This window comes from Penicillium solitum (assembly GCF_028829755.1).
Source record: "Penicillium solitum strain IBT 25940 chromosome Unknown utg000001l_segment0_segment0, whole genome shotgun sequence".
Taxonomy (NCBI): Eukaryota; Fungi; Ascomycota; class Eurotiomycetes; order Eurotiales; family Aspergillaceae; genus Penicillium; species Penicillium solitum.
In genome coordinates, this window is record NW_027072121.1 from 8,239,308 (window position 1) to 8,264,490 (window position 25,183).

The 25,183-nt window shown below is 48.7% G+C and overlaps 10 protein-coding genes across 10 annotated transcripts; 6 read left to right on the top strand and 4 right to left on the bottom strand.

Annotated features, from left to right (window-relative positions):
- Positions 1-53: 53 nt before the first annotated feature.
- Positions 54-2,798, bottom strand: N7455_003173 (TFIIH/NER complex ATP-dependent 5'-3' DNA helicase subunit RAD3). Its single transcript, XM_040960900.2, has 4 exons — positions 2,731-2,798; positions 2,214-2,670; positions 2,047-2,163; positions 54-1,987 (listed from the first exon to the last, which is right to left on the bottom strand). The coding sequence occupies exons 1-4, from the start codon at positions 2,745-2,747 to the stop codon at positions 191-193; spliced, it is 2,388 nt and encodes a 795-aa protein (XP_040808659.1). The 5' UTR covers positions 2,748-2,798; the 3' UTR covers positions 54-190.
- Positions 2,799-3,089: 291 nt separating this feature from the next.
- Positions 3,090-8,360, top strand: N7455_003174 (ubiquitin-protein ligase RKR1; the record flags this gene model as incomplete). The annotated part of the gene is made up of 8 exons (XM_065604429.1): positions 3,090-3,389; positions 3,447-3,840; positions 3,898-5,623; positions 5,681-6,528; positions 6,583-6,996; positions 7,046-7,419; positions 7,478-7,777; positions 7,839-8,360. The coding sequence occupies 8 exons, from the start codon at positions 3,090-3,092 to the stop codon at positions 8,358-8,360; spliced, it is 4,878 nt and encodes a 1,625-aa protein (XP_065462920.1).
- An 870-nt stretch (positions 8,361-9,230) lies between these two features.
- Positions 9,231-11,750, top strand: ppm1 (protein C-terminal leucine carboxyl O-methyltransferase ppm1; the record flags this gene model as incomplete). Its single annotated transcript, XM_040960933.2, has 5 exons — positions 9,231-9,587; positions 9,646-9,825; positions 9,888-10,044; positions 10,595-10,735; positions 10,816-11,750. 5 exons carry the CDS (start codon positions 9,231-9,233, stop codon positions 11,748-11,750), a joined length of 1,770 nt encoding a protein of 589 aa, XP_040808634.2.
- Positions 11,751-13,720: 1,970 nt separating this feature from the next.
- On the top strand, positions 13,721-15,163 carry N7455_003176 (SUN domain-containing protein; the record flags this gene model as incomplete). The annotated part of the gene is made up of 1 exon (XM_040960926.2): positions 13,721-15,163. The coding sequence occupies one exon, from the start codon at positions 13,721-13,723 to the stop codon at positions 15,161-15,163; it is 1,443 nt and encodes a 480-aa protein (XP_040808639.2).
- A 746-nt stretch (positions 15,164-15,909) lies between these two features.
- N7455_003177 (uncharacterized protein) lies at positions 15,910-16,242 on the bottom strand (the record flags this gene model as incomplete). The annotated part of the gene is made up of 1 exon (XM_040960913.2): positions 15,910-16,242. The coding sequence occupies one exon, from the start codon at positions 16,240-16,242 to the stop codon at positions 15,910-15,912; it is 333 nt and encodes a 110-aa protein (XP_040808648.2).
- A 516-nt stretch (positions 16,243-16,758) lies between these two features.
- On the bottom strand, positions 16,759-17,053 carry N7455_003178 (uncharacterized protein; the record flags this gene model as incomplete). Its single annotated transcript, XM_065604430.1, is given in 2 exon segments — positions 16,759-16,943; positions 16,963-17,053. 2 exon segments carry the CDS (start codon positions 17,051-17,053, stop codon positions 16,759-16,761), a joined length of 276 nt encoding a protein of 91 aa, XP_065462921.1.
- Positions 17,054-17,786: 733 nt separating this feature from the next.
- On the top strand, positions 17,787-19,445 carry N7455_003179 (Zn(II)2Cys6 transcription factor; the record flags this gene model as incomplete). The annotated part of the gene is made up of 3 exons (XM_040960901.2): positions 17,787-18,144; positions 18,203-18,680; positions 18,746-19,445. The coding sequence occupies 3 exons, from the start codon at positions 17,787-17,789 to the stop codon at positions 19,443-19,445; spliced, it is 1,536 nt and encodes a 511-aa protein (XP_040808677.2).
- A 65-nt stretch (positions 19,446-19,510) lies between these two features.
- Positions 19,511-20,751, bottom strand: N7455_003180 (putative transsulfuration enzyme family protein; the record flags this gene model as incomplete). Its single annotated transcript, XM_040960883.2, has 2 exons — positions 19,511-20,542; positions 20,599-20,751. The coding sequence occupies 2 exons, from the start codon at positions 20,749-20,751 to the stop codon at positions 19,511-19,513; spliced, it is 1,185 nt and encodes a 394-aa protein (XP_040808661.2).
- Positions 20,752-22,018: 1,267 nt separating this feature from the next.
- Positions 22,019-23,179, top strand: N7455_003181 (IST1 family protein; the record flags this gene model as incomplete). The annotated part of the gene is made up of 1 exon (XM_040960885.2): positions 22,019-23,179. The coding sequence occupies one exon, from the start codon at positions 22,019-22,021 to the stop codon at positions 23,177-23,179; it is 1,161 nt and encodes a 386-aa protein (XP_040808662.2).
- An 853-nt stretch (positions 23,180-24,032) lies between these two features.
- Positions 24,033-24,785, top strand: N7455_003182 (uncharacterized protein; the record flags this gene model as incomplete). Its single annotated transcript, XM_065604431.1, has 2 exons — positions 24,033-24,620; positions 24,744-24,785. 2 exons carry the CDS (start codon positions 24,033-24,035, stop codon positions 24,783-24,785), a joined length of 630 nt encoding a protein of 209 aa, XP_065462922.1.
- Positions 24,786-25,183: the final 398 nt, after the last annotated feature.

A 25,183-nucleotide genomic window follows, 5' to 3' on the forward strand; every position in this document is an offset into this window, starting at 1 on the left:
TGAAGATGAATGCCTTGGATTATTTTCTGTTACAAGATTTGCTTAGATCCTAATTGTTTAAGAAATTTGTCTTCAATTGAAACGTAAATGGTTTCCTTAGAAACGCTGTGGTAATAGCACCATGCCCAATTCCAAACGCCCAGCCCATGCCAATAGATGCCTCATTATGTAAAGAACAAACAACATTATTTTATGGCGCATCGAGCATCATGAGGTCTGCATCAATGTTGTCGTCGTATTCGTCTACGACGATCCGGGATGCGGATGGGATCATCCCCTCCATGGCGTGCCCGTTATTCACCTCCTCTCTCATCATCCGCTCTTCCTCGGTTCTCCTCTTTGCCTCATGGCGTTCGATGTCAGCCAAGCCCCAGGTGGAAATGCCTTCCTGATCTTTCGACCTGAAAGGCTGGGCCATGGTCCGCAGGAAGTTCTTAGCATTTGATACTGCCATATCAGTGCTAAGATTGGTTTCGCTGTCCAACATTGCCTGGTTGATCCATTTGGGGAGTTGGGGGCGCTTTCGTTCGAATCGACGATCCGCCAACACCATGACTCCGTAGTCGTCCTTGCCACGCAAGACACGACCCAGACACTGGGCGGCATGTCGAATCGCATCGAAAGATAAAAACTCGTTCTCTCGAATACGATAGTTCTCACGCAAGAACTCGAGACGAGCTTTCAGAATCCGAGATTCAGTGTATTGGAAGGGAACACCAATACACAGCACTGCACGACCGTAATGATGATCGAAATCAATACCCTCGGAGACTTTGCCTCGAGCGACACAGAACAAGATTGCGCCACGTCCATTGCAACACGCTGTTCGGTAGGTCTCCAGGGCGAGTGAAGATTCTTGTGCGTCAGGAGTTTCGACGAGAATCAATTTGTAGTTCCAGATTTGATCCAGAATACCCATACCTTGCCACATACTGATGATTGATTCCATGTACAGATAAGAGGGGAAGAAAACGACAACGCCGTCGGGTGTGATGCGAGCAAACTCGGTCACTAGACTTCCGTAGTTTCGCACAACACCAGGGTCATTGCGAATTCCAAACGAAGATGAAACCTGTGCTTGATCTGAGCCTCGAGTGACGATCATGGGCAAGAAAGATCGTCGAGCAAGTGTCATGCTGTAGGATTCTTGCAGAACAGCTTCAAAACCCAGCATCTTCGGATACATTTCCAAGGGCGACAACGTTCCCGAGGTAATGATCACAGAGCTGAAGCGGTCGAACACCGGCTTGATAGCAATGGCAGCATCCAAACACGCGAAATGGAGGATGGGATTTGGTACAGTAGCCGCTTCGGACTCGAAGGGCTCAAGGATAAGAACAAATCCTTTGTCGTAAGTTGCGACCAGTGTTGCAAATGTGGCTACCTCTTGAAGAGGCTGATAATCTTCAATGTTGATAAGTTCCAGCGTCCGTACAAGTGACGTTAAACGCTCGGCGCAAAACCTCAATGGCTTTCGTTCAATATAGGTAAGGTCTTTTAAGTGAGTGAGGAATGAAGGTGGTGTCTCGGATATGGTATGGGTGACTTTCATCCGAGTCTTCAGATATTCGATAAACCTCTTCAAGAAAGAGATAAAATGCTCGGCCCGGCGAATGTTACCAGGGACGGCTTCCTTCAGTAGGTCATCTGGCAAGACCGGATTCGAGATGAATTGATCTTCTTCCCGGGCCTTCTCAGCTTCCTGCAGCCCCTCCACTAATTTGGAATATTCGTTCTTTAGCTTTTCTTCATCGGTGCTCTTCATTTCTTCGATCCTGCGTTCCAGGTTGTTTGCGCCCCGCGTCGCTTTTCGTAGGGAATCCTCGCTTAGGTCTATACTGAGCGATTCGATACAGACGTTGTCAATGTTGTGCGCTTCGTCAAAGACCACGATGCAATCTTTCGAGAGCTCTCGGGATACTCGTTCCGCAATTTTCGGATCGAGAAGATAGTGATAGGAATAGATGATAATATTGCACCACGGCATCTAGTGAAGCTTGTTAGAGATAGAAAACTTCGTACGGTGGTACTCGCTCAAGATCTTACCATGCGCCGAGCCGAGAAGTAGGGACATTGTTTGTGCTCTTCTCCGTATCTTGCTAATCCGTCCAGTGTGAAAACACCCGGGGGGATGAGGTTATGCGGTTCGAGTAAGTCAAGGTTCTAGGCCTGTTAGCTGGTTCAATGTTGCATTGCAGATAGCAAAGTCCCACCTCATGGTAAACACAAAGCTCAACATCTTCACCGCGCTCCTTCTTCTCTTTGACGAATCCAGCCGTCAAGCTCCTACACCTGGCATCAACCACAGTACCACTCTTCTCTTTCTTCACTGAAGGGTGAAGACAGAGATTCTTCCGACTAGTCAGGCCCAGCGCACGAAATTCCTCCACATGGCCCAACTCCTTAGCACGATGTTCCATCAAAGCCTTCAACTCCGCTAAAGCTTTCTCGATCTCGGACATGGTTCGGGAGCAGTAGATGAGCTTACGGTGCTCCGGATAATGCTGTTGGTAGGCGACGATCAATGACAGTAGTGAAACTGTCTTGCCAGTTCCCGAGGGCATTTCCAGCACACAGTTACCCCCTGCATCGAGGGTCTTTTTGAGATCACACATGTAGGCATATTGTTCGGGGTAGATGCGAGGATATGGAAACAGCACCGGAAGATCACTGTGATAGGCGGATATGATTAGCTTGGAGACTAGATAGGACCGCACACAGGGGACATACTCAATGAAGAACTTCATCTTGGCTGGGCTCCGATGCAGAACGCAAGAGGGCAAAGGATCAGAAGAGAAGAGAGCTCACTCTCATCTTTCGCGGCTCCGCCTTCGCGCTTGTCCTATTTGGGACAGCGATGACACAAACTCACGTGATGGCTATCTTGGTCCCGCGGATCTTTTGGAGATCCGATATTGAATGTGCTTGCACCTTCTCACACGCGATGGAAGAGTGATAGAGCGTTCAAATCACATTCACATCAAGAATTCACAGCCAGGGCCCCCCTACTCTCTCCGAAGCCTTTCCAAACCCTCAATTTTGAGGTCCTCCCCCCACTACTTGCTTATCCCGCTGACCTCATACCCCACATGAGCAAAAAGTTCAAATCCCAGGCCTCCAGCAGTCGCGCTGCTGCTAGTGCCTTTGGGTCATTCGGGGGATTCTCTGGTGGTCTCTCCAGCGAGGGAAAGGACCCGTCTGCTCTCACATACATTGCAGCACCGCCAGATCTTTCCCGCATTGCGGAGCAACAACTAGTGATCGCATTCAAGAATTTACTGAAGAAAGATGACATTACACGATTGAAAGCTTTAGAGGAGCTTCGTGACCATATATCAACAGTGGAAGAGACGAAAGGAACTCTAGACGATGGGTTTCTAGATGCATGGGTATGTATAGATCGCTTCTATATAAAAATACCAAGTAATAACGTTATTTTCTCCCAGGTCAGAATTTACCCCAGACTCTCGATTGATCTATCTCGGCGAGTACGTCAAATTGCCCATCCGATACAGGGTACAATCTCTGGCCTTGTTGGGAAGCGGATCGTGCCCAATTTACCCAAGATCATCGGAGCATGGATCGCAGGAATCTACGACAACGATCGACCAGTCCACCGTGCCGCCCTTGAATCGTTCACAAAAGTCTTTACAACCGAAGAAAAAAGAAACAACGTGTGGAAGATCTACCAAAGCTCTATTTTGGACTTTGTAGATGATGTGATTCTTCACCAGACAGCCTTGACATTGAGTGATGAAAGGACAGTGAAGAGAGACGATGCTGAGGGGAAATATGCCCGTGTTGCGGGAGCCGCAATTTTGCTTTTCAACCGTGTACTAGGTATGTTAAGCGTTTCTACCTTGCAATACTCCTTGTCTAACAATCCATTCTCTGTAGGCAATTCATCAGATGAAGATTTGCAGAAGAACCTACCCGAGATCGAGAACTTGTTAGCCAGCAAGAACTTGTGGGCTCTCTGTTACCACGACGATCCATATGTTCGCCGCTCCATATACATCCTGCTTCGATCTGCGGTTTCCCGAGAGCCCGGGTGGATTGACTGGAAGACTCTCAGTTCAGCCGTCATTGGGAAATCTTTGTCTCTTCAGCAAATCGGATCAGCTACCGAATTGTCAGAGTCCCTTCTCGCATTATCTTCCCTGAGACCTCAAATATGGACAGATGACTATACAGGGAAATCATCTGCCTCGAAGAGATTGCGCCAGTACATGCAGAAAGGGTCTCAGGGTGGACATTCTAACTTTTGGTCAAATCTAGATCAATTGCTTCGAATCATCCCCCAAGAAGTACTAGCAAGTGCCGACAAGGCCACTGCTGACCATGGAATTACTTCTACCAGCGCAATTGCCTTGACTGAAGCTTTGCAAGAAGGCCTCAACTCGAGAGAAGAACCGCGTTTAAACCTTGCCATCGGATGGAAATCCTATACTCAGATAGGAACATGGCTTGCAACATTGGTCCCCCAGGAGCAAAAATCTGAATTCATCGCGAAGAGACTGTCTCCTTTGGTGGTGCAGTATGTGAAAATTGACCCAAATCTGACACAATGGTCACTTCCGGCCGAGTTAGCCGAAGGAACTTGTGTAGATTATGTCTTCACTCTGGCTTCCACTAAGCAAGCACAGGAACTGCAATTATTGTGTACATTCCTTTCCGATGGACTACTAGAAGCTGTGAAGCTATCGTCTCCAGAACAATCAAAGGACTTCCGTGAATCTCAAGACTCAATATGTGCTCAAGCCAAACGCCTCTTGGGTTTGAAGTCTGCTGTTCTCTCACGGGTCGCAGATACCGAGGTCGAGCCTCAAGTATCGGAAGTCTTTGAAAGAACAAGCACTTCTCTTCTTGAAGGTTGTCTCGAAGTCCTGCGCACCCGTAATGGGAAACCATATGGAGCGGCCGCCACGGTGGTGGAGTGTGTCCGCAGCCTGCCATATGTCGCCAAAATGTCCCAAGACCTCCAAAACTTTGTGCAAAACGATGCACCGGAGCTTTTGCTTTCACCTTCTGCTGATCGGTTGATTTCAATCATCTTGGAATGTCGCGAGTGGGATGGATTTGCATCTAGTTTCGAGAACGTTGTTGAGCGAGCTTTGGCCCTGGAACTAGAGCAGTCCAATGTGCACGTACTTCAAAGCTTACTTTCCTCTCTCGATTTCAACCATGCTGAGCACAAAGACAAGCTCAACTCGCTTGTTGTGCGGGCTCTTGGCAAAGCTTGCCAAGGAAGCCATGCCCATTGGCCTATCATCACTGCAGTCCTTCAAAACAAAACATCACACGGCGAATTGATGGGTCAGATATTCTTATCTTTGATCGAGGCGCTATCTTCAGATGATAAAGTCTTTGATGCCTTACATGGGCTTTCTCATATCGGGAGGTCTGCACCATCTTCAGTTCGGGAGTTCCAAAATGGACCTCTCGGATCGAAATTAGCAGGAAAGCTACTTTTCCTTACAGAATCACCATCTGAAGAGGTGGCAAGCTTGGCGGAAGCGTTGCTGAAATCATTAAAAGAATCCGGTGTTGGAAATACGAGTGCCAAGTCGAGCATCGAGATTCTCCAACATGGATTCAGTCATGTAGATGAAGAATCATTGTCGTGAGTACTCCATTACCACCATATTCGGGACAGGGAACTGTACTAACTTGTGTTCAGTATTGAATCACTTCTTGCTATCGCAGAGGAATTGCTGCCAGGTCTTACGGCTGAAGACGCAACTAGTACCGCGAAGGATATTCTGCCCTCTCGTTGTTCATGGGAGGAATCTCTCACACCCTTTCTCCAACTTCCACCTCGTCCTTCCACTGCTATAACAAGCCCCCTAGGAGGCGCTGTTCACTTGATCCAGCGTGAACTATCTGACTCCTTCAAGGCTTTATGGTCGACTATTCCTCGTGATTCAGACCATCGCTCTTCTGCATTCCGCCTCGCAATCTTCACCATCAGCATTCTCTCTACTTCTGAGTTATCGAGACATATGGACCAGGAGGATCTAGAGACTTTGTTCCATTTCTTGCCCTTGGCAATTCAACTTATAGATGACGATTTGAGTATTGAGAATTGCAATGGCATCTCAGGTCTCGAGCTGGCTGATCAGCGAGAAGAGTACATGGAGATTGTTTTCGCTGGTCGAAAGGTGCTCGGGAACTGGATTCGTGACAATGAACCAGTCAGATTCGCACCCGAGAAGACCATTTCCTCTTCGTTTGCCGAGTTCTGGGAAACCAGACTAGAGGAACTAAAGGGTACATCTCCCTTGGACTATAGGGTTGGCGAAGCCTTCGTTAAGATAATGACTGTTGCGGATTCATTACAAAAGTCCAAATCATCGGAGGACGTTGCGAAGATCTGCAGAGAGGCCCGAACAGCAAATCTCATCCGCTCGGCATCGTGGTTTGCAGTGTTGAGAAGCTCCATACTTTCAAATCCCATCGGAAACAGAATCTGCAATGAGCTAGTCGCCGATTCCACTGGACTCAAGCCCCAGGATCCTTCCCAAGTTGGTAAGTGTCTGGCAACGCATTAGCAAATATAGCACCGATACTAACTGTGCGTAGGATTGCGGAAGCTGGCTCTGTTGAATATCCTATTATCTGGGGAAGAAGATGTTGTCTCCACCATTCCGACACAGCGATTAGTTTTCCTGACCAAGAACTTGATTGAATGTCTCCAATCCGACTCAATGGCTCTTGGTTTGAAATCCGAAGTGATCCAAACTCTGTCTCTTGTCCTTCCAGCTCTCGGGGAAATTTATGGATCCCATTGGGAAGAAAGCATGGGCATTCTAGACTCTGTGTTGCGGGAAACTAATGGAGGTGAAGAGGGTCTACCATTACTGGTGTCATCTTTCAGACTCTTCGCACGATTGAAGTCTATCGCGGAAAGTGACAGCAATGACGACGTCCAGGATGCTTGGTCAGACCGAAAGGGTGGTCTTTTCAATGCCCTGGCCTCCACTATTGACACGTTTGGTAAGCGCTTTAAGTTTCTCTCATCACTGGCATGTCTAACGAAATATAGATTCCTCAACCACATTCCACCAACCTCGGGATGTTACTGTTGATTTATTACGACGCCTGATCAACACTATCCCTATTGACAGCCTGGAGGGTGTTAGTGAAACGTTCCATCTTCTGACTGCGCACAGTCGAGCAGTTCAGCGAACTGCTTACACCATTCTCCATCACTATATTCCCCATGCCCAGGAGAAGGTATCTTTTGAGGTCGCCTTATCAAAGACTGCAGTCAGTCTTCCTGATGAGCTCGTGTCTCTATTGCTTGAGCCCCCGACAATGAAAATGGTCTCTGCTGCCTACGGAGATGACAAGATGTGGACCAGTATGCGGGCGTACCTGCTCAGCTGGAAGGTTGTATTTGACCATTTCTCAACTGCTGTAAGTTTTGACGCTTCCATGACCAATTTTAAGGTAAACTTGCTAACGGTCCGCTCAGTCGCTTCCTGTCCAAGAATACTACATGACAAGCATCAGAGAGAACAATATCCTCATCCCACTGCTGGAATTCACGTTTGATTTCCTTCAACAGTCACACGGAAGGATGATTGATGCATCCAAACTTGACATTCGATCATTTGAGCCAGATGAGTCCGAGAGTGCTGAAAAGGAGACACAATGGCTCCTGGTACATTTGTATTACCTGTGCCTGAGATACTCTGCCAACATGACTAAGAATTGGTGGATTGACACCAAGAAACGCATCAAGGGTCCAGTGGAAGCCTGGTCGGAGAGATACGTAAGTAATCTTTGGTGGTCGGCCCTCTGAAAGCAGCAACCATAGCTAACATTGTTTCCAGATCTCCCCACTCGTCGTTGAAGATGCACTCAAAAGCGTGACCGACTGGATTGCCACCCAGGATGCAAACGAAGAGCGCGCACTGGAGGTAAAGATTTCCCCGAAGACAGGCGAAATCATTGCCAGCATTCCAGTCGATGAGGAGTCGCCTCCAGTTGCCATTTCTATCACTCTCCCACCCGCGTACCCGCTTCAACCCGCGTTGGTTGTCGGTCGCAGTCGCGTGCTTGTAGACGAGAAGAAATGGAAGAGCTGGCTGCTGACGATCCAGGGTGTGATTATGTTTTCCAACGGCAACCTAGTCGACGGGTTGTTGGCCTTCCGACGGAACGTCCAAGGTGCTCTGAAGGGCCAGAGCGAGTGTGCTATCTGTTACTCTGTTATCTCAACAGACATGCAGACACCAAACAAGCGGTGTGCCACTTGCAAGAACACCTTCCACTCGGTCTGTCTGTTCCGCTGGTTCAAGAGCAGCAACCAGAGTACTTGTCCTCTTTGCCGAAACAACTTTGTTTATGTTTAGATACTTTTGTTTAAGTTCACTTGTACATAGAAAAGAGACATGACATGACAAACATAGGGCAGGGCCCTTGGGTTCGGTCTGGTAGCCACGAAAGAAGCATCCCAGGATCCTATTTTCAATAGTTCAGATTCTATCTGGAATAAAAGGACCACTTTGCATACTGGACCCTATAGCTGAGACCAATGAAACAAGTACGTTTCGGGCCATCCCCGATTGGGAAGTTGACCCGACTATCTTCGATGTCCATGCTGAGACCATCTCTAGGTAATCACAACATGACAATTAGGTCTCTATATCTGCCTATTGCCCTAGGAATGGATATGTCTTTTTGCCGAAATGTAAACGAAGAATTACAGTTCACCAAAACAAGTTAGAGCAAGGATCCCTGTTGTATACCCCAGAAAGATCTGACGATTTTATTGCCTATAATAACGCGGAGAACTACCACAAGGTATATGCAGGCGGATCACATTTCCTACCCCATATCCAATGGCCTGCCATGTTTGAGCTAGTCTAACCTTGCTCAAGCCTATACACCGGTTGATTCAGGCTAATTGTGGGGTTCCTGTTCCATTTCTTCACGGCTGAACCTGGCGATCCTGCCCACAACACAGAGTGTTTCATACTCAAACGACAATTAGGCAAAAGGCCCCGCTCGGTCGAAAGGGACAACCTTGGAAATTTCCTTCTGGATGACCTGCTATACGACAAAATGCAATGTTTTTTTTGGCTCAAATTGCCAAGGGGACATTCTAATCTACATAAAGCAACTGGTCTCCGCAGCACGAAACATCAAATCTACTTGCACACATAAGCATATTGAAGACAAAGCCTAGCTTGTTCCAATTTCGATTGATATTCATTGACACCATGGTCTCCAAAATCCTCACATTCTCCCTCCTTGCCGGCAGCACCCTCGCTGTCCCGGTTGAGGTTGAAATTGAGAAACGTATCGACTGTCCGGGCGTCCACATCTTTGGTGCGCGCGAGACCACCGTATCCCCCGGATACGGCTCATCCAGCACGGTCGTCAATGGCCTCCTCAGTGCCTACTCAGGCTCTACAGCCGAGGCCATTAGCTACCCTGCATGCGGTGGACAAGCGTCCTGCGGCAGCGTGAGCTACTCGAGCTCGGTTTCCCAGGGCATTGCAGCTGTCGCATCGGCTGTGAACTCCTATAACACACAGTGTCCATCGACTAAGCTTGTTCTGGTCGGATATTCCCAGGTGAGCTATATCCCCTCGGTCAATCAAAACAAAGGACCAACTTCTTACGATGCTCCAGGGTGGTGAAATCATGGACGCAGCCTTGTGCGGCGGCGGCGTTCCAAACCAAGGCTACACAAACACTGCAGTCCAGCTGTCGACGTCTGCTGTGAACATGGTCAAGGCAGCTATCTTCATGGGTGATCCGCTGTATGTGGCAGGGTTGTCGTATGATGTTGGAACTTGTGCTGCTGGAGGCGTATGGTCTTCCCTATTCCCCCCCTAAACTTGGGATCTTTGGACCTAATGCTCGAGATATAGTTTGACGCACGTCCTTCTGGCTTCTCTTGCCCATCGGCTAGTAAGATTCAATCATACTGCGACTCTACGGACCCGTACTGCTGCAACGGCAGTAACGACGCGACTCACCAGGGCTATGGAGCCGAGTATGGCGCACAGGCTATTGCCTTCGCCAAGAGTAAGTTGGCTTAAGGACAGATCTGGTGGCAGCTCTACTATTACATATATCAGCAAGAATATTGTCCTTGGGAAAGTTGAAAAGGCGTGGCACTTTGATAGCTCGGTGGTATTGACAGTAAGGAGCCGGATTTATGTAGTAAATGTTGAACTGGAGATATTTAATGTATATCCTTTCTGCAATTGTCTTCGCTGTTGAACATACCTAGGTAAGAAATCTGGGGTTATAAGCATGAGGGCCTTTTGTAATGAAGTTTAGGGTTATGTTCACCGAGTCGATCAAACAAGAAATAGAGGCGAGGATGCAGATTAATTTGGTAAACATATGCAATTGTGAACTGACTTGGAAATATTAATATTTGGAGAGATGGGGAAAATCCATGTGCTGGGCAGATAGCTACCCCACCACGGAAGCCCAAGCTCCAAGCTTCCTCCATTCCTCATGGCCTCCCACATTCCCAACCTAAACACTCTCCGACGAGGCCGAGGCCGAGGCCGTGGCATAGGTCGCACAGAAGAAACTGGACTCCCTGGACTCCCTTCTGGAAAAGACCGCATCGTTCAAGGCACAGACAATGACGCAAGTGTGTCCCGCCTCAGCGCCGTCGAGCTAGGATACCTAGAAGATGCATACGCAGCAGCATTGACACCTGTCGGAGCAGCGACGCGGAGATTGCCAATTATCAACAGAGGTGAGCCGGATTTCTCAAACCATGCTATCCCCAATGACAAAAGAGCCTATGGCTGACCGTGACATCTCCCCGCGTACCAGGAACCTACGCCCGCACAACAGCCATCGACCAGCTCGTGGCGCGTTTCCTCGGCCCGAGCTCAGCGGAAAATACACACAAGAAACAAATCATATCTCTAGGCGCTGGTTCGGACACACGCGTCTTCCGACTTCTCTCGTCGCGCCAAACTCCGGACTTCGTTTACCACGAGCTCGATTTCGCCGTCAACACTGCGGAGAAGATCCGCGCGATTAGGTCGGTGCCTGTACTACAGAGCGCGCTTGGGATTGACTCGTCGGGGGTTTCGTCGGAAAAGGATACTCGAGTTACCGTGTCGGAGGCCGGGGACGCGCTTCATTCGCCCTCGTACCATGTCCATCCGGTTGATCTCCGGTCGCTGTCGACATGCAGCGACCCTGCTGGAGCACTGCCAGGCGTGGAGACGGGATTACCGACTTTGCTGATATCTGAGTGTTGTTTGGTCTATCTATCGCCCCTTGAAGCGGAGCAGGTGGTTGCATTCTTCACGCAACGCCTTTTTGGTCATGGAAATCCAGTATCTGGGCCTGGAGACACGTTGCAGGGAGCGCAGCCGAATGTTGTTCCACTCGGATTGATTCTTTATGAGCCTATTCGACCGAATGATGCCTTCGGTCGTACGATGGTATCGAACCTTGCGGCGCGGGGGATCCAACTCAAGACTCTCCCTACGTATGCGTCGCTTGAGGCGCAGAGAGGCCGCTTCCAAGATCAAGGCTTTGGAGATGGCCAGGCTGCGGCTGATATTGAATTTATCTGGAAGCGGTGGGTTAACGAGGATGAGAAAGAAAGAGTTGCTGGACTGGAGATGCTCGATGAGATGGAGGAGTGGCAGTTGCTTGCACGGCATTATTGCATTGCTTGGGGATGGAGAGACCGCCATGATATCCCGGCTTTTGCTGGGTGGAAGGACCTCGAGGGCCAGCAAGGCGAGTAGCTTCATTTGTGAATATTTGATGTCTGATGATACAGCTCTATAACGAATGGTCATGATGAATGTCTGAAAATACAAACCAGAATATCTTTGGGGCAAGAAGCCCTGTCCAACACGATGCAGTATCTATATGCAGTATCTACAGAGCAAATTTAATCGGCGACGTATGCCGCTAAATAACTTTAAACTAGTGAGCAAGGTTGACTAGATTCTGCATATTATTATATTGAAGTCTAAAATGCAACCCTATCTTCCCTGGTCCAACCGCAGACCTATAAGGCTTACCACCAGCCAGAGGGATTGAGTATACAATATAAGGGTGTGACCGTGCCAAGGTGACCTGTCATATATTGTCAGATGCACTGGGGCCCCGCGAAACCTAAGTAATAGGCTGTGTGGATACTCACCATCCGAGGAACATCAACAGTCCTTGCAGCAAACTCAAAAGAGACTTCCTGTTTATCGTGCGTGGTGCATTGCCTTTCTTGATTTCCAGTCCTAGCACCAGTTGCAGCTGTATACGATCAACTGACGCAAGGATCGCTACCATTTTAGGACTACTGGACTATCCGACAAATAGCTCATCACAAATCAAAGTCTGAAGAAGTATAATAACGAAGAGTATTCATATAGTCTTTGTCCTGGACGACGTAGGCCCGGAAAACTTGAATAGTCTCATATGATTGGCCCAAACCATCGTATATACCGACATTCGACACCTGCATCACGTACTAAATCAGCTCCATGCTTCTTGCATTGATATTCCTACCATTTATTATTACAATTTGCGCAACTCTGGCGCATCTTGTGCATAGCATCTGATGGAGTACGTGATTAAAGTGATCACAGCGGTGATCCTGTTGATCCCTTGCTATGCCATCAACAAACCCCATATTCTCCTAGGCCAAGCTTTAACCAAGACACCAAGAGACACATTGACAGTCGAGACAACACGTTCTAAGGCTTCGGATATCTTGGCCATGTGATTCCGTGCCTATCAAAGAAAAGCGAGAGTCCACTAATGATCAACAGGTCCAGACCGGAACATTGTGGTGGGTTTGATTGGGATTGACGTGCTACCAGGCTAAAAGAGCAATATATTCCGCTTGGGACTATTAGCCTGGTTTCTCCATTCATGTGCTTCGGTGGAGTTCTCTCCTTTTCATGCGCGTATAGCCAACGTACGATGCATTCTGGGTTGACTTGATTTATTTTTTTCCAAATATTTATTGCAATAGAAAGTTGCAAGTTCAAAGGAGGGTTGAGATATCATGTGATAAGATCTCCAAGGTTCCCAAAGGTTGCGCCGAGCAACGCGTTCCTCCACTCTCCTCCACTTTTCTGCTCTCATTTGTGAAATTACAATTTTGCTTTTTCGCCGTTGAAAGAGTTCGGGAGATAACTCCACAAAACCATATCTCTTAGCTTATTGGCCTTGCACCCCCTGCCAAGCAGGAACCATCGGGGTAATGGCGCTCATCATTGGCTGCAGGCTATCAGTGCCCCTGACACTAGGTGTCTAGTGGTTCCATGTGGCTGCTCACTAGTGGAGTTTGCTTCAGGGGCACAGCTTTGGGGGTCCAAGGCTACTCCCATAATTCCTGTTCCGGGGGGAGCAATTATGGGAATTATGGGCAATCACGGACGAGCCGTCCATGAAAGTCGGAACTGCTCCGGAAGTCTGCTCTGTGCCGGAATTGCGCGCAGATCATCCCAGATCTAACGCTTTTATAGCCTAGCACACTCGTGGACCTGAGCCAGGACCCTGCTCACTAGTGGCCCTGTCCCTTTTCTTGGGGCGTTTCCCCGTCTCTTTCCTTTCTCTCGTCTTGACCTTCATTCTTTGTGAGCACTGTGTCTGTCCTTGGCCATCGGCCGTATCTTTTTGTCACTCGTTTGACTTAGCCATTCGCTTCATATATTCATTCGTTTATTGATATTATCAATTTGCCAAGTCTTTTCCCCCTGACACAATGAAGTTCCAGATTACATCTTTCCGCGCAGCCGCGCTCGTCGCCCTCATTGCGAGCGCTGAAGCCGCCAAACATGGCCATGGCCAGAGCCATAACCATGTGGCTTTGCAAAAGAGGAGTGGGAAGTGTGAGTTCCCCTCCGACGCTGGCCTGGTTGAGATCACCCCCAATGAGAAAAACGCTGGCTGGGCTATGAGCCCTGACGAGCCCTGCGAACCTGGCAACTACTGCCCTTACGCTTGCCCTCCCGGTCAAGTGTCTATGCAGTGGGATCCCAAGGCGACTTCCTACTCTTACCCTATGTCCATGAGGGGTGGTCTGTACTGTGACGATGACGGCAAAATCCAGAAACCCTTCCCCAACCGTGACTACTGTGAGTCGGCTACTGGTGTTCTTAAGGCCCACAACAAGGCCGGAAAGTCTGTCTCTTTCTGCCAGACTGTGCTGCCCGGAAACGAGGCCATGCTTATCCCCACCATGGTTGATTCGCTCGCCGATCTGGCCGTGCCCGGCATGTCCTACTGGTGCTCAACTGCTGCTCAGTACTACATTAACGCTCCTGGTGTTACCGCGGAGGAAGGCTGTATCTGGGGTACCTCCGAGAACCCTGTCGGTAACTGGTCCCCGTACACCGCTGGTGCCAACACCGACACCGATGGCAACACCTTCCTGAAGATTGGCTGGAACCCTATCTACCTGGAACCCGCCACACCCTTCCGCAATACTGTGCCTGACTTCGGTGTCGAGATTGAGTGCGAGGGTGACGGCTGCCACGGCCTGCCCTGCAAGATCGACCCTGCTGTCAACAATGTCAACGAGATGATCGGTAAGCCCTTCACTGGCGCTGGTGGCGCCACCGGCTGCGTCGTGACCATCCCCAAGGGCGAAACTGCGCACATTATCGTCTTCGAGAAGGAGAGTAACGGCAGCACCTCGTCCGAGACCATCGAGGTTTCCACCAGCACTCCTACCTCCACTAGCTCCTCCAGCTCTAGCTCCAGCTCCAGCACTAGCACTAGCACCTCCACTTCGACCCCCACTCCTACTCCGACCAGCACCAGCACTACTGAGACCCCCACACCCACCTCCACCTCCACCTCTACTCCTTCGTCGACTTCAACCTCGACTCCCACTCCCACTTCTACCTCCAGCTCCAGCTCCACCTCTAGCTCTACCTTTACCGCTAGCTCCACTTCCACCACGAATTCCGTGTCGAGCATCACTAGCTCCAGCGCCCGCCTGCCCAAGTCGAGCCCGACACTGAGCTATACCTACCAGCCGCATGTTCTGACGGGTTCTGCTGATATCCAAGCGGCCTCCAAGACAACCGCTGCCGCTGCCGCTGCGTCCACATCTTCCGCCACTGGCGGTGCTACCAGCGCCACCGTCTCTATGCTGACCCTGGCCTTTGGCGCCATTGCCGCCATGATCGTGAACATCTAAATCAGCTCCGACTGATTCAGCTATATTGACCGTACAATATTGCATATATGTACGGGATGTGTACAGACACCACCTGGGGGCATCCTTTCTGCGCTATACTTGCCCGCGGGCATCTAATATCGTTTTGCTTCTTTCACATTTTTTTTTAATTCTTCTTCTACATAATCCCCCTTTTTATGATTCTTCCCATCCCTTGGATGCCCTTTCTTGACGACGCTCAACGTTGGACTTTTTTTTTCACTCTGCTTCATGACTTTTATATCCCTTTGCTCCTCAGCATTGCTCTTTTTTTTCCCTCGGCTTGTTGAATTTCCCTTTTTATTGCTTCTGGTACGCAGGGGGTTTGTTTTTGGTTACATATGACGCCTGGTTGCTGAAACCAACCAGGTCTTTTTGGTTGGACATTGGGAAAATAGTGTTTGTTCTTTAATTCGTCAATCCTTACTCCTAAGATCTTTTGAGATCTGATTATACAGAGCACTCTCTCACCATTCATCCTCGCTTTGATTCTTCGGATCAAGCACCACACTGTCCTTCCAATACTTGGTAAATTGAATATAAACAGATATTGAAATTGTCTTTTTTCCCGATATATGATACGCCATGTACATGCATCATCATTTCCAGTTGCTCACATATATTATACATCAAACCAAAATGCCGATACCTAACCAAAGACCTAATAATTCCTTGCCCTCGATCCAGATGCAGACACATCCCCATCCCAAACGCCAAATCCAATACATTCAAGCATCCATTCCCCTGATAGGAACAATCATATCAGGTCTCCTCGCTTCACGAGCCAGCATGTTCAAATACCGCTGTCTGGTCTCGCGCATATAAGTTCGTTGCTCGTGTGACACGTCCTTCATGTTTCCTGAGTCGTCGAGACCGTAGAACATTGTGTATACACTGAACCCGATGAGTCCTCCTACAACGCATCCGGCAATGATGAGGAAGATGTAAAGGGGGTATTTGTCCGGGTTGGTCATGCTGCTGCGCTTGAGCAAGCTTGTAGCCTCATTTATTGTGGATGTTTGTGTGATTGTTGTCTCTATTGTGGATGGGATGGCAGGCATTGTGGTTTGAAGAGGCTGTAGAAGATAAAGGGACTTGTTAGGTATTGGACATAGGGGGAGTATTATGGGACTGGATAGGTACGCACTGTAGTCAGAAGAAGGTGTCAATGTCAGATTCTTCTTTATTGGTGTATGCAAATGTTGATTCGAAGTAATTCTTGCGAGGGAGGAGTTGGTTTATAGAAAGAGATAGGAAACAGTAGATTGCACTTAGTGTGCGAACTCTGACAGCTATATAAATAAAGCATAACCAGTACGCTAAACCCTCATATCTACGGCTAAGTAACACTGAAACGCGAAGGGATTGCTAAAATCAACCCTACAGTTGTGATATTCTTCCTAAATAGGAATAGCGACAACAGAATCCCACGCCAATGATGTCAGGAACCGAGCAGACCAATCAGCGTGGCTCAATGGCTAGTGGGTCAACCAATTAAAATGGGGCTAAGCACGACTAAATGTTCTAAATCTGTACACCAATTTTAACCAGACAGTAAGCTTCTCTCTTCTTACTTCTCACGGACCGCTCTTCGGCCCCCAAATTGGAGATATCGTGTGCTGTAGTGGCTTGCTCTCTCGCATTCTTTGGTTCCATTTTGCTGTCTCATGCTTGATTGGCTCGACGGTGCCTGGTGCCTTTCCCTGGACCGTCGGGCCCGCATTGCTTACAGCAATTCGAGGACTGGTGGGTTGCTGCAAGTCTGTTTCTTTGGGTCTTACATGTCTCAGATAGGTCGGCCTCTCCGTTGCTAATCTTATTGAGACTCGTCAAATGTGACTCTGAGAGCCCCCCCCCGCTGTCGCTGGACATCTATGGTGTGGTGTGAATACTTCAGCCAGCCATATCCATATTTTCCTCGTTTGTAAGGCCTTCAATTGTGTATCTTTCTGAGTAGCTTTGCTGGACTCCTATCTAGTGGTCAAATTGAGCATCGTTGCTTTAGTTATTCTTCCGCTCAGGGCTGTCCAACATACCCGATTTAGCTTCTAGCCTAATAGTCTAGTGGATAGTTATATTGTTTCGAACTAGCAGAGTTGGATTCAACTGTCTATTACCATATATATGGTACAATATGACCTTTGAAGCTGTTTGGGTTATCAATTAGAGGGGATATATATATCAGGGTCATATCACATACATATATTAAATTAAGAATTGAAGAGAAAGCAAAAACCTATATAGGCATAGTAAGAAGGCGAAAGAAACCACCTGGGCACTTATAAGGGCTGACTAGCCTGTTAGTGGGGTCTATAATCACCTCTAACCTTCGAATACCTTTAGGCATGTGAAATGTCACTTTTAGTCACCTTTTCCATGGTGACTTTTGTGTTTTTAAATAACAGACACAGAAGATGAGCAAAATTCGCGAAATTGAATTAAAACATCCAGTTTCAATGCGCATTGTCGTGATGGCCACAAAAAGTTGCCGTCGACGGGTATAGCCGGTCTGGTCTGCTCAGTCAGCAAATCTTCAAGCTCTGGAATGGACCGCGAATCTTATACCTTCCTTCGCCACATTCCACATTCCCTATGCCATATCCAAATGGAGACAGTATGCGGTCCATGCTGGACATGTCGGAACCGCCGCATTCAATGCGACCAGTCCGGAACGCCATGCGACAAGTGCGAGAAGGCCGGCATGGAATGCTTCGACAAAAGACCTCTGAGGTGGGTCAAGGGTGTGGCCATTCGTGGAAAGATGCAAGGCCACTCATATGAGGCTATGGCAGATGGCACTCCTGTGAAAACTTCTAAAAATACCAAATCCGCTCTATCAAAACCGAAGAAGCCGTCTCGCGCGCTGGTCCAAGCTTCTGCGGGCAGTAGAACCCTTCCGGTTACATTGCAAGATCCGTCCATGTCAAACTTGGATCAAACTTCGAAATATTATATAGACTACTGTAAGACCCGCATGCAAAGCTCTAACACCAGGGTCTTAATAGCTGACATCGCACTTAGATAACGAACGCATATGCAAATTGTTCATTGTATACGACAGCCCCAGAAATCCATTTCGGAGTTTGATCTCCTTTGGATTGAATGATCCGGTCTTACAGAAGGGCATACTTGCCCTCGCGGCGCGACACCATGCCAATACAGGCCGGCCGTTTCATCAAATTCAAGCTTCGACATCCGCTGGCCTCGTTAATGCCAATCGCGATGCGCTACTGTTCAAGCATCAAGCCATGGAAGCCCTCTCGAGGGTACTTGGCGACGGAAGAATAGAAAAAAGTGAAACAACAGTCGCTAGCATATTTCTTCTTATCTTCCTGGATCTCCTCGAGTCCGGAAGTGAAGGTTGGAATTTCCATCTTGAGGGTGCTAAGAGTTTGATTACATCACACCTGCCGCTGCTGGAGTCGCAAGCTGGAGTTAATAATGGACCTGGCCAGACGGTCCAGCAGATCTGGGGATTTATCTCCAGCCAGATTCATTTGTGAGTTATACTAAGCCTAATGGATGATATAAAGCTACGCAAGGAACTGACCGATTACAAAATAGAATTGAAACGCTGGGAGCAACATTTTTACGACCGAAGCTACTGTCAGAATTCATATTTGATGGCCAAGCAGAGAGGAAACCACAGGAAGAAATTGAACAATCTTTCCTTGGATGTCCAGAGTTCCTGTTGTCGGCGATACAATTTCTCTCCAACGAAAGGGACGCCATCGCAGGACAGCTGCCGGACGGTTCCGCTCTCCAAACACACATACAAGATACCACCGTGATGATGGAACTTATCCAAAACTTTGACAGTTACACCTGGGCTTCGAGCCTCCAAAATTCGAGACAGTCTTTCCCGGACGAAACCAATAATCTCTGCACATTATCACAGGCATTCAAAATCGGGACTTTGCTATATGGGAGACGCATTCTTGATGCACTCACGGAAACAACCACTGTGCAGGACGATTTGGTCTCTGAGCTGTTGGGTCTGATTGATATGTTGAAAGATGACGAGTCGCTTTTTAAATGTGTTTTGTGGGCTATCTTCGTGGCGGGCTTGGAGTGCCGGTCTCAGGCCCAGAAGAACTTTTTGGTTGAATCCTTAGAGAAGTTTTGGACTGCTACCAGCTGTTTGAATGTTATCAATGCAGCGAAGATCTTGAAAGATTATTGGGACCAGGAAGAAGGCTTGGAGACTCCATCGCGGTGGATATTTGATATTGGTCGTTTGGGTCGTGACTGTCTTCTGATTTAACATACTAAACATTGAATATAACTAACATATTTTCATATGGTCTCGCACAAAAATATGAGATTAACCTAGCTTGATCCCCAAAGCGACTTGAATGCCTGCAGCAAGTCATCCTTCAGATCCTCCCAGTTCTCCAGCCCAACGCTAACTCTCAGCAGCTTCCGGTCAATCCTAGGATCCGACAAAGCCCGCCACTCAATCAAAGACTCAACCCCACCTAGACTGGTAGCATGCTGAAAGAAGTGAAGGTTAGTCGGCAAAACCTTCGCAAACTGCTCACTGTGCAGGACAATAGAGAAGACAGGTCCAAACCCATTAGGCATCTGCTTCTGCAACCACGGCTCATCCTGCAAGCTAGCATGGTAAATCTTTTGTACAACCGACTGAACAACCATCTCCTCACTACCATTAGCAGGAGACAAGGCTTGCATAGCACCATGAAGCCAAGAAATCAACCTCGCCGAATTCTGGCTCGCCCGCTGAACCCGGACCTCCAGCGTTCGCAGACTCCGGATCCCAAGCCAACTCTCCATATTCCCCATCACACTCCCAAGCGCAATCCTATCCTCAAACAACCGCTTCGTCCAATCAGCGCGTTTCGTAGCAAGCACTCCACAAAGCAAATCGCTATGTCCGCCGAAATACTTGGATCCGGAATGCATGACGATATCCGCGCCCCACAGGAACGGATCCTGCAAGCCAGGCGGCGCAAACGTACTATCGACAATGAGGAATGCGCCGCGGGAGTGGGCCTTGCGCGCGTATTCCTCGATGCTGAACGCTGTCCCCAGCGGGTTGACGGGCGTCTCTAGTAGGATGACATCGCCGGGACCTAGGCTTTCGGCGGGACAGTCGAGAGCGAGTTTCTGTAGCCCGGACAGACGTGATACTACCGCGATCACTTCGTGGCTGCCGTGGTATCCCTCGCCGACGGAGATGTGGCGCGGGTTGAGCAGTGTGAGAGCGGCGTGTAGGGCGGCTAGACCTGTTGAGTAGCTCACTGTGTGCCCGCCTATTAGGGATGAGAGCACTGCTTCGAAGCGAGTTGCATTGGGGGCGAATTCGCGAGAATAGACATAGTTCTTGCCGTTGAATTCATCCTAGTTGGGCTTGTTAATTGGGAATATGGATGCCTGTGTGTTGGTCTGAGACGTACTACCGGATCCTCGGATGGGACGAGTTGGTCTGGACAATCGGGGTATCTGAAGATTGTAGAAAGATGAATTGGGGGTGCGACATCGGTCACTTGATTTAAGGTATCGTCTGCATGCAGCGCTTTGGTGGAAGGGTGGGCGTTGTGTGAGGCCATTTCGCTTGATAGTAGAATATTTTTGAATGAGAAGAGAAATTTGAGATCGAGAAAGTCTTTATATCTTTCTTACTCTTCCAGGGTTGACCTTTGGGTCCTATCAACGTTGGAAGTACTCGGGATGGGAGACCCACTCCCGGTAACTTCCTAAAACGGAAGTCCCCGTAAGTATATAAAAACGGTGGCAAAGCATCGATGGCAGGGTTTTAGGTCTATTAAAAAAAGACATGAGGAACATAGATCTCTAATATATATCTAAGATCTCAGGTGTCAAATATCATCTTAAAGCCAAGATAATCCCAGAATGCAGCTCCAAAACAGGGAAGTATGAGAAATGAGAACAGCGAAGACACAGACAGCACAATATTGCCGTAGTCAAGGTTACTGTCACACACAGAGTACATATGTAAATGGAATTAGGATTAGTCTAACCTGGAACTTCTCTTTGTCGAATCTCTATAATCTAGGAAGCCATCTGTTCTCCTCTGCTTCCCCCAGCTTCCCATCCTATCTCCTCGTTCACCACATCCTTTAGCACTTGAAGTTTGTTCACCATGAAGGAAGAACGTATCCAGGGTAAGTCATTATCTACATTTCGAGTACTTCCAACCTGATGAGATTTAGAATGCCCTGAGAGCGTCAACACGACGACCTCGAATGAGTTCAACTTATTGTTAGATGAGATCACAGCCCGATACAACAAATAGACAAAGGAGATCAACAAATGGCTCCTCTACACCAAAGATTTCCAACAGACTATTGCCGATACGTTGGAGCAGGAGAAACTTAGAAAGCAAGAAGCTGATAACAAAGCTATGAGAGGGGCACCCCGAACACTCCGAACTCCGAGAACACCGAATACACTCCAAATGCCTAATTAGCATGCCATCAGACCATCAGACCATCATCCCATTGTTTGATTTTTGTGGAATTTCTTCAGGTTTCAAATGTGAGAAACAAAAAACAAAGGGTCAACCGATAAAGTGGTGATCGACCCCAAGGTTTCTCGGCCCCGGCTTCCATTTCCCCCTCACATCTTCTCTTCTAACAACTTCTCACGCCAAAATGCCTCCCTCGGCTCAAACGGTAAGCCATCATGACATACTATTCTTTTTCTTATACTATTTTGCATACGTATTCCATGATCAGAGCACTTCCCCCAAAACTTCGTTACCTAGAGCTCCCAAGCCTACCCCGCACTGCCTATATAACGCCTGCCTGCCCTGCAACTCCCACGCGCGTCTGATACAGAAACCAAACTAACACAATGGAATCAAAGACCAGACTTGTTTCCAACCTCCGCCTACTTATCCCCCGTCTCCGCCTCCTACAAAAGAAAGACACAGCCTCCTCAGTCGTCCAACGCCGCGAACTCTCCCAGCTCCTCAGCGAAGGCCGCGATGCATCAGCGCGCATCCGAGTCGAAAATGTCATCGCAACAGATATCGCAGTGGAGGTAATGGAGATGGTTGAGCTCTACTGTGAGCTACTGCTGGCGCGCGCAAATGTGTTGGATCAGATGGCCTTCAGCGACCAGGGGACCCGTGCTAGACTTCGCGCCAAGGAATTGCTTAAGAAGCGCACCCAGGAACAAGCTGGTGCTACAGTATCAACTACCGCAGGGGTCAAGGGCGCTGGGGAAAGCACTGGCTCGCGATTCGGGTTCTCTTGGCTGGGAGGAGGAGCGCAAAAGAAGGAAGCTGAGCGGGCTGCGCCCATTACAGCATCTGGTGCAGCGGATGACTCTGGCGATGGGCTTGCGGATGAAGATAATCCCTACATGGATACTGCGATTGACGAGGCTGCTACGGTGGTCTTCTACGCGTGGCATCGCTTTCCGCATGAGGTGCGCGAATTCACTATGCTTCGTACTATGCTGGGCGAGCGATACGGCAAGGAGTTTATGACTCTAGCGCAAGATAATAAGGTCGATACTGTCAAGGTTCCGGATCGGCTTCTCAAGGGATTGCGTGTGCGTCCACCGGGACAGGAGCTCGTTGAGAGTTATCTGCGAGAAATTGCGAACGCCTACGGCGTTGAATGGCATGGAGCCGAAGAAGAGCTAGGAAGTGCGCCAGAATTTGTGGATGATATTGGTGACGGTGGCGATGGTGACGCAGAGGAACCCCAATTACCGCAAACTCCTGGCAAGCAGCCGAACCCCTCTGAAGCGAGACGTGCCTCGGATGCCAGTGAATTGACTAAAGCTACGCCTCCACGTGGACTCGCTTCGGGCCGAAGTCCTGTTAGCGTTGCGCCGCCAGCTCCCAGAACGGACAATCCCAATCCCAGAGTCAAGCTTCCCGGTACAGAGGGTAAAGCCGCTGCTGTCCCCAAGGAGGACACTGCATCTAAGAGTAACAACAGTGGGATACCCGAGCTGGATGAACTGACGCGAAGATTTGCGGATTTGAAGAGGAGACCATGATTGAGAAGCTCAGTATCTCAATCTTCAGAACTCAGTGCTCATCGTCTTAATATTTCAGCCGTTTTTCATGTCGGTTTCCTTGCCGGTGGCTTGGACAGGGATTCGCTAGGTCGAATGTCTTGGCTCTGGCCCCGCATAATGCATCACATCTCCTCAATTTAAACGATTCACGTTAATTTCAGTTGACTGGCTACCCGTGAAATAGCGGATTCTAAATCAGACCAGGTGGTTCCCCGAATATGATAGGTCATATTCAGTGCGGAACTCCGAAGTTGGAGACTCCGTACTTTCAACGTTGAGACCAAACGAATCCGAGATAATGTTACACTAGAATTAACACATTTCTTTTTTTCTTCTCTCTAGCTTACACCTTAAAGAAGATCCATGGCAATGTTTTAATTGAGTGTAATAGTGTAATAGAAGCTAAGAACCTGTACTCCGTAGTGTATGCAATCTACAAGGCCGACGAACTACATAATATGACACGTGATAGAAGCAAGGCACGACCCTTTTCTCCAGACCTGTGGGTTTCCAGCTACCACCTAAAATCTAATGAAACAGGCTAATTATATATATTGCCCTAATATCGAATTCCATCCAATATTGGAGGCATATTAACGCAGTACAAATCGAAACTTCCGTTGGAACTACGCACGGGACCCGCCAAACCCAATCGCACTCGATACACCACCCGTCCCGAAAAACCACACGAGCCATGACACAGACATAATATGAACTCCGAATCCCCAGCAAATCCGACCGTCCTCCCCAGCTAGCGGTCGCTAGACACTGCGACAGTCCCCTCAAACCCCCGAAAAAGGCCCCAAAAGAAAGAAAAAAAAGGCCAACCACTATGCCGGTCTATATGCTCCACGGCTTCCGCTGGCCCCGCGCCGGGTTCACGGGGATCCGCGTATACATCGTACTCCACAACCTGGAAGAAGCAGCAGCGGAATACATCCAGCAACCGCTGACGACCGAGCTCATCGCAGAATCCTTCCACAAAACACAAGCGGACCTCGTGACTCGGCTGCCGGAGCTGTCGTTTATCGAGCAGTATGACCCCGCCGACGAGACGAGTGGTACCGTCAGTCAGGACCATGCGTATATTTCAACGCGGGTTCTGGAGATCCCAGAGGATGGGAGTGGTGGTAGTGGCGGAGAGAATATTGAAGATTGTGTTGAACAGGGATCTGGGTTGACGGATGACCAGACCGCGGCACTGGAGGAATTGCGCGATCGACTAGCCCCTGGTGAGAAGATTGGATGGTATCTTGTTTACAATGGGGATCCTGAACGGTGGTTTCCTGATTCCGAGGACGAGTCAGACTACGAGTCTGAGGAGGAATCTGAGGTTGAGTGCCAGACTCAGCGGCAGAGTCAGGCTCAGAGCCAGAAGGGGAATAGTTTTACAGAGCCAACTAGTCCGCAGAGCTATACGGTATGTTGTTCATTTCTTTCGTTTTCTGGTTTATTGGCTTCTGCTTCCTTTTTTTGGGGGGGTGGCGGACTTCCTTCCAGTCTCACTGCTACAGCTACATGGTTGCTAATGGTTTATTTCTAGACTCGTCTGACGAGATTTTGGAATCGGATGAGCTCGGGGTGAGAACTGTGGCTGGGTGCTATGGAACATAGCAAATCAGGTCAATTTGTTCCGTCACTACGCAGTGTCACTCGTTGCCTCATTGTTACAGTTACACCGAGCTGTGATGGGAGCTTTTAACGAATTCTACGCTTTATGTCTGTTGATACTCTATGTTTTGCAAATATTGTTATACTAGTTCAGTTGATGTATTGGATGTCTCATGGGAACCAAGATTGCGTGCAGATTTAGTAGAATAATCCCCTATAATTCCCCAACATGCGCTTCCATCGCACCTGCATCTCTATGTAATCCGATCTAGGCGGTGAGCCCGGGCAATATGGGAGGGGAGCTTCGATAACGGGATCAGCGGAGACCATCCAAAGCTTGTCGCAACACTCCCCGAGTGGTTTCATAAATGC

Bases quoted from the DNA above. Each gene is read 5' to 3' on its own strand.
- N7455_003173 (XM_040960900.2), bottom strand. The intron at 2,164-2,213 runs GTGGGACTTTGC...TAACAGGCCTAG, and splicing joins AGCTTTGTGTTTACCATGAG to AACCTTGACTTACTCGAACC. The intron at 1,988-2,046 runs GTAAGATCTTGA...AAGCTTCACTAG, and splicing joins ACTTCTCGGCTCGGCGCATG to ATGCCGTGGTGCAATATTAT.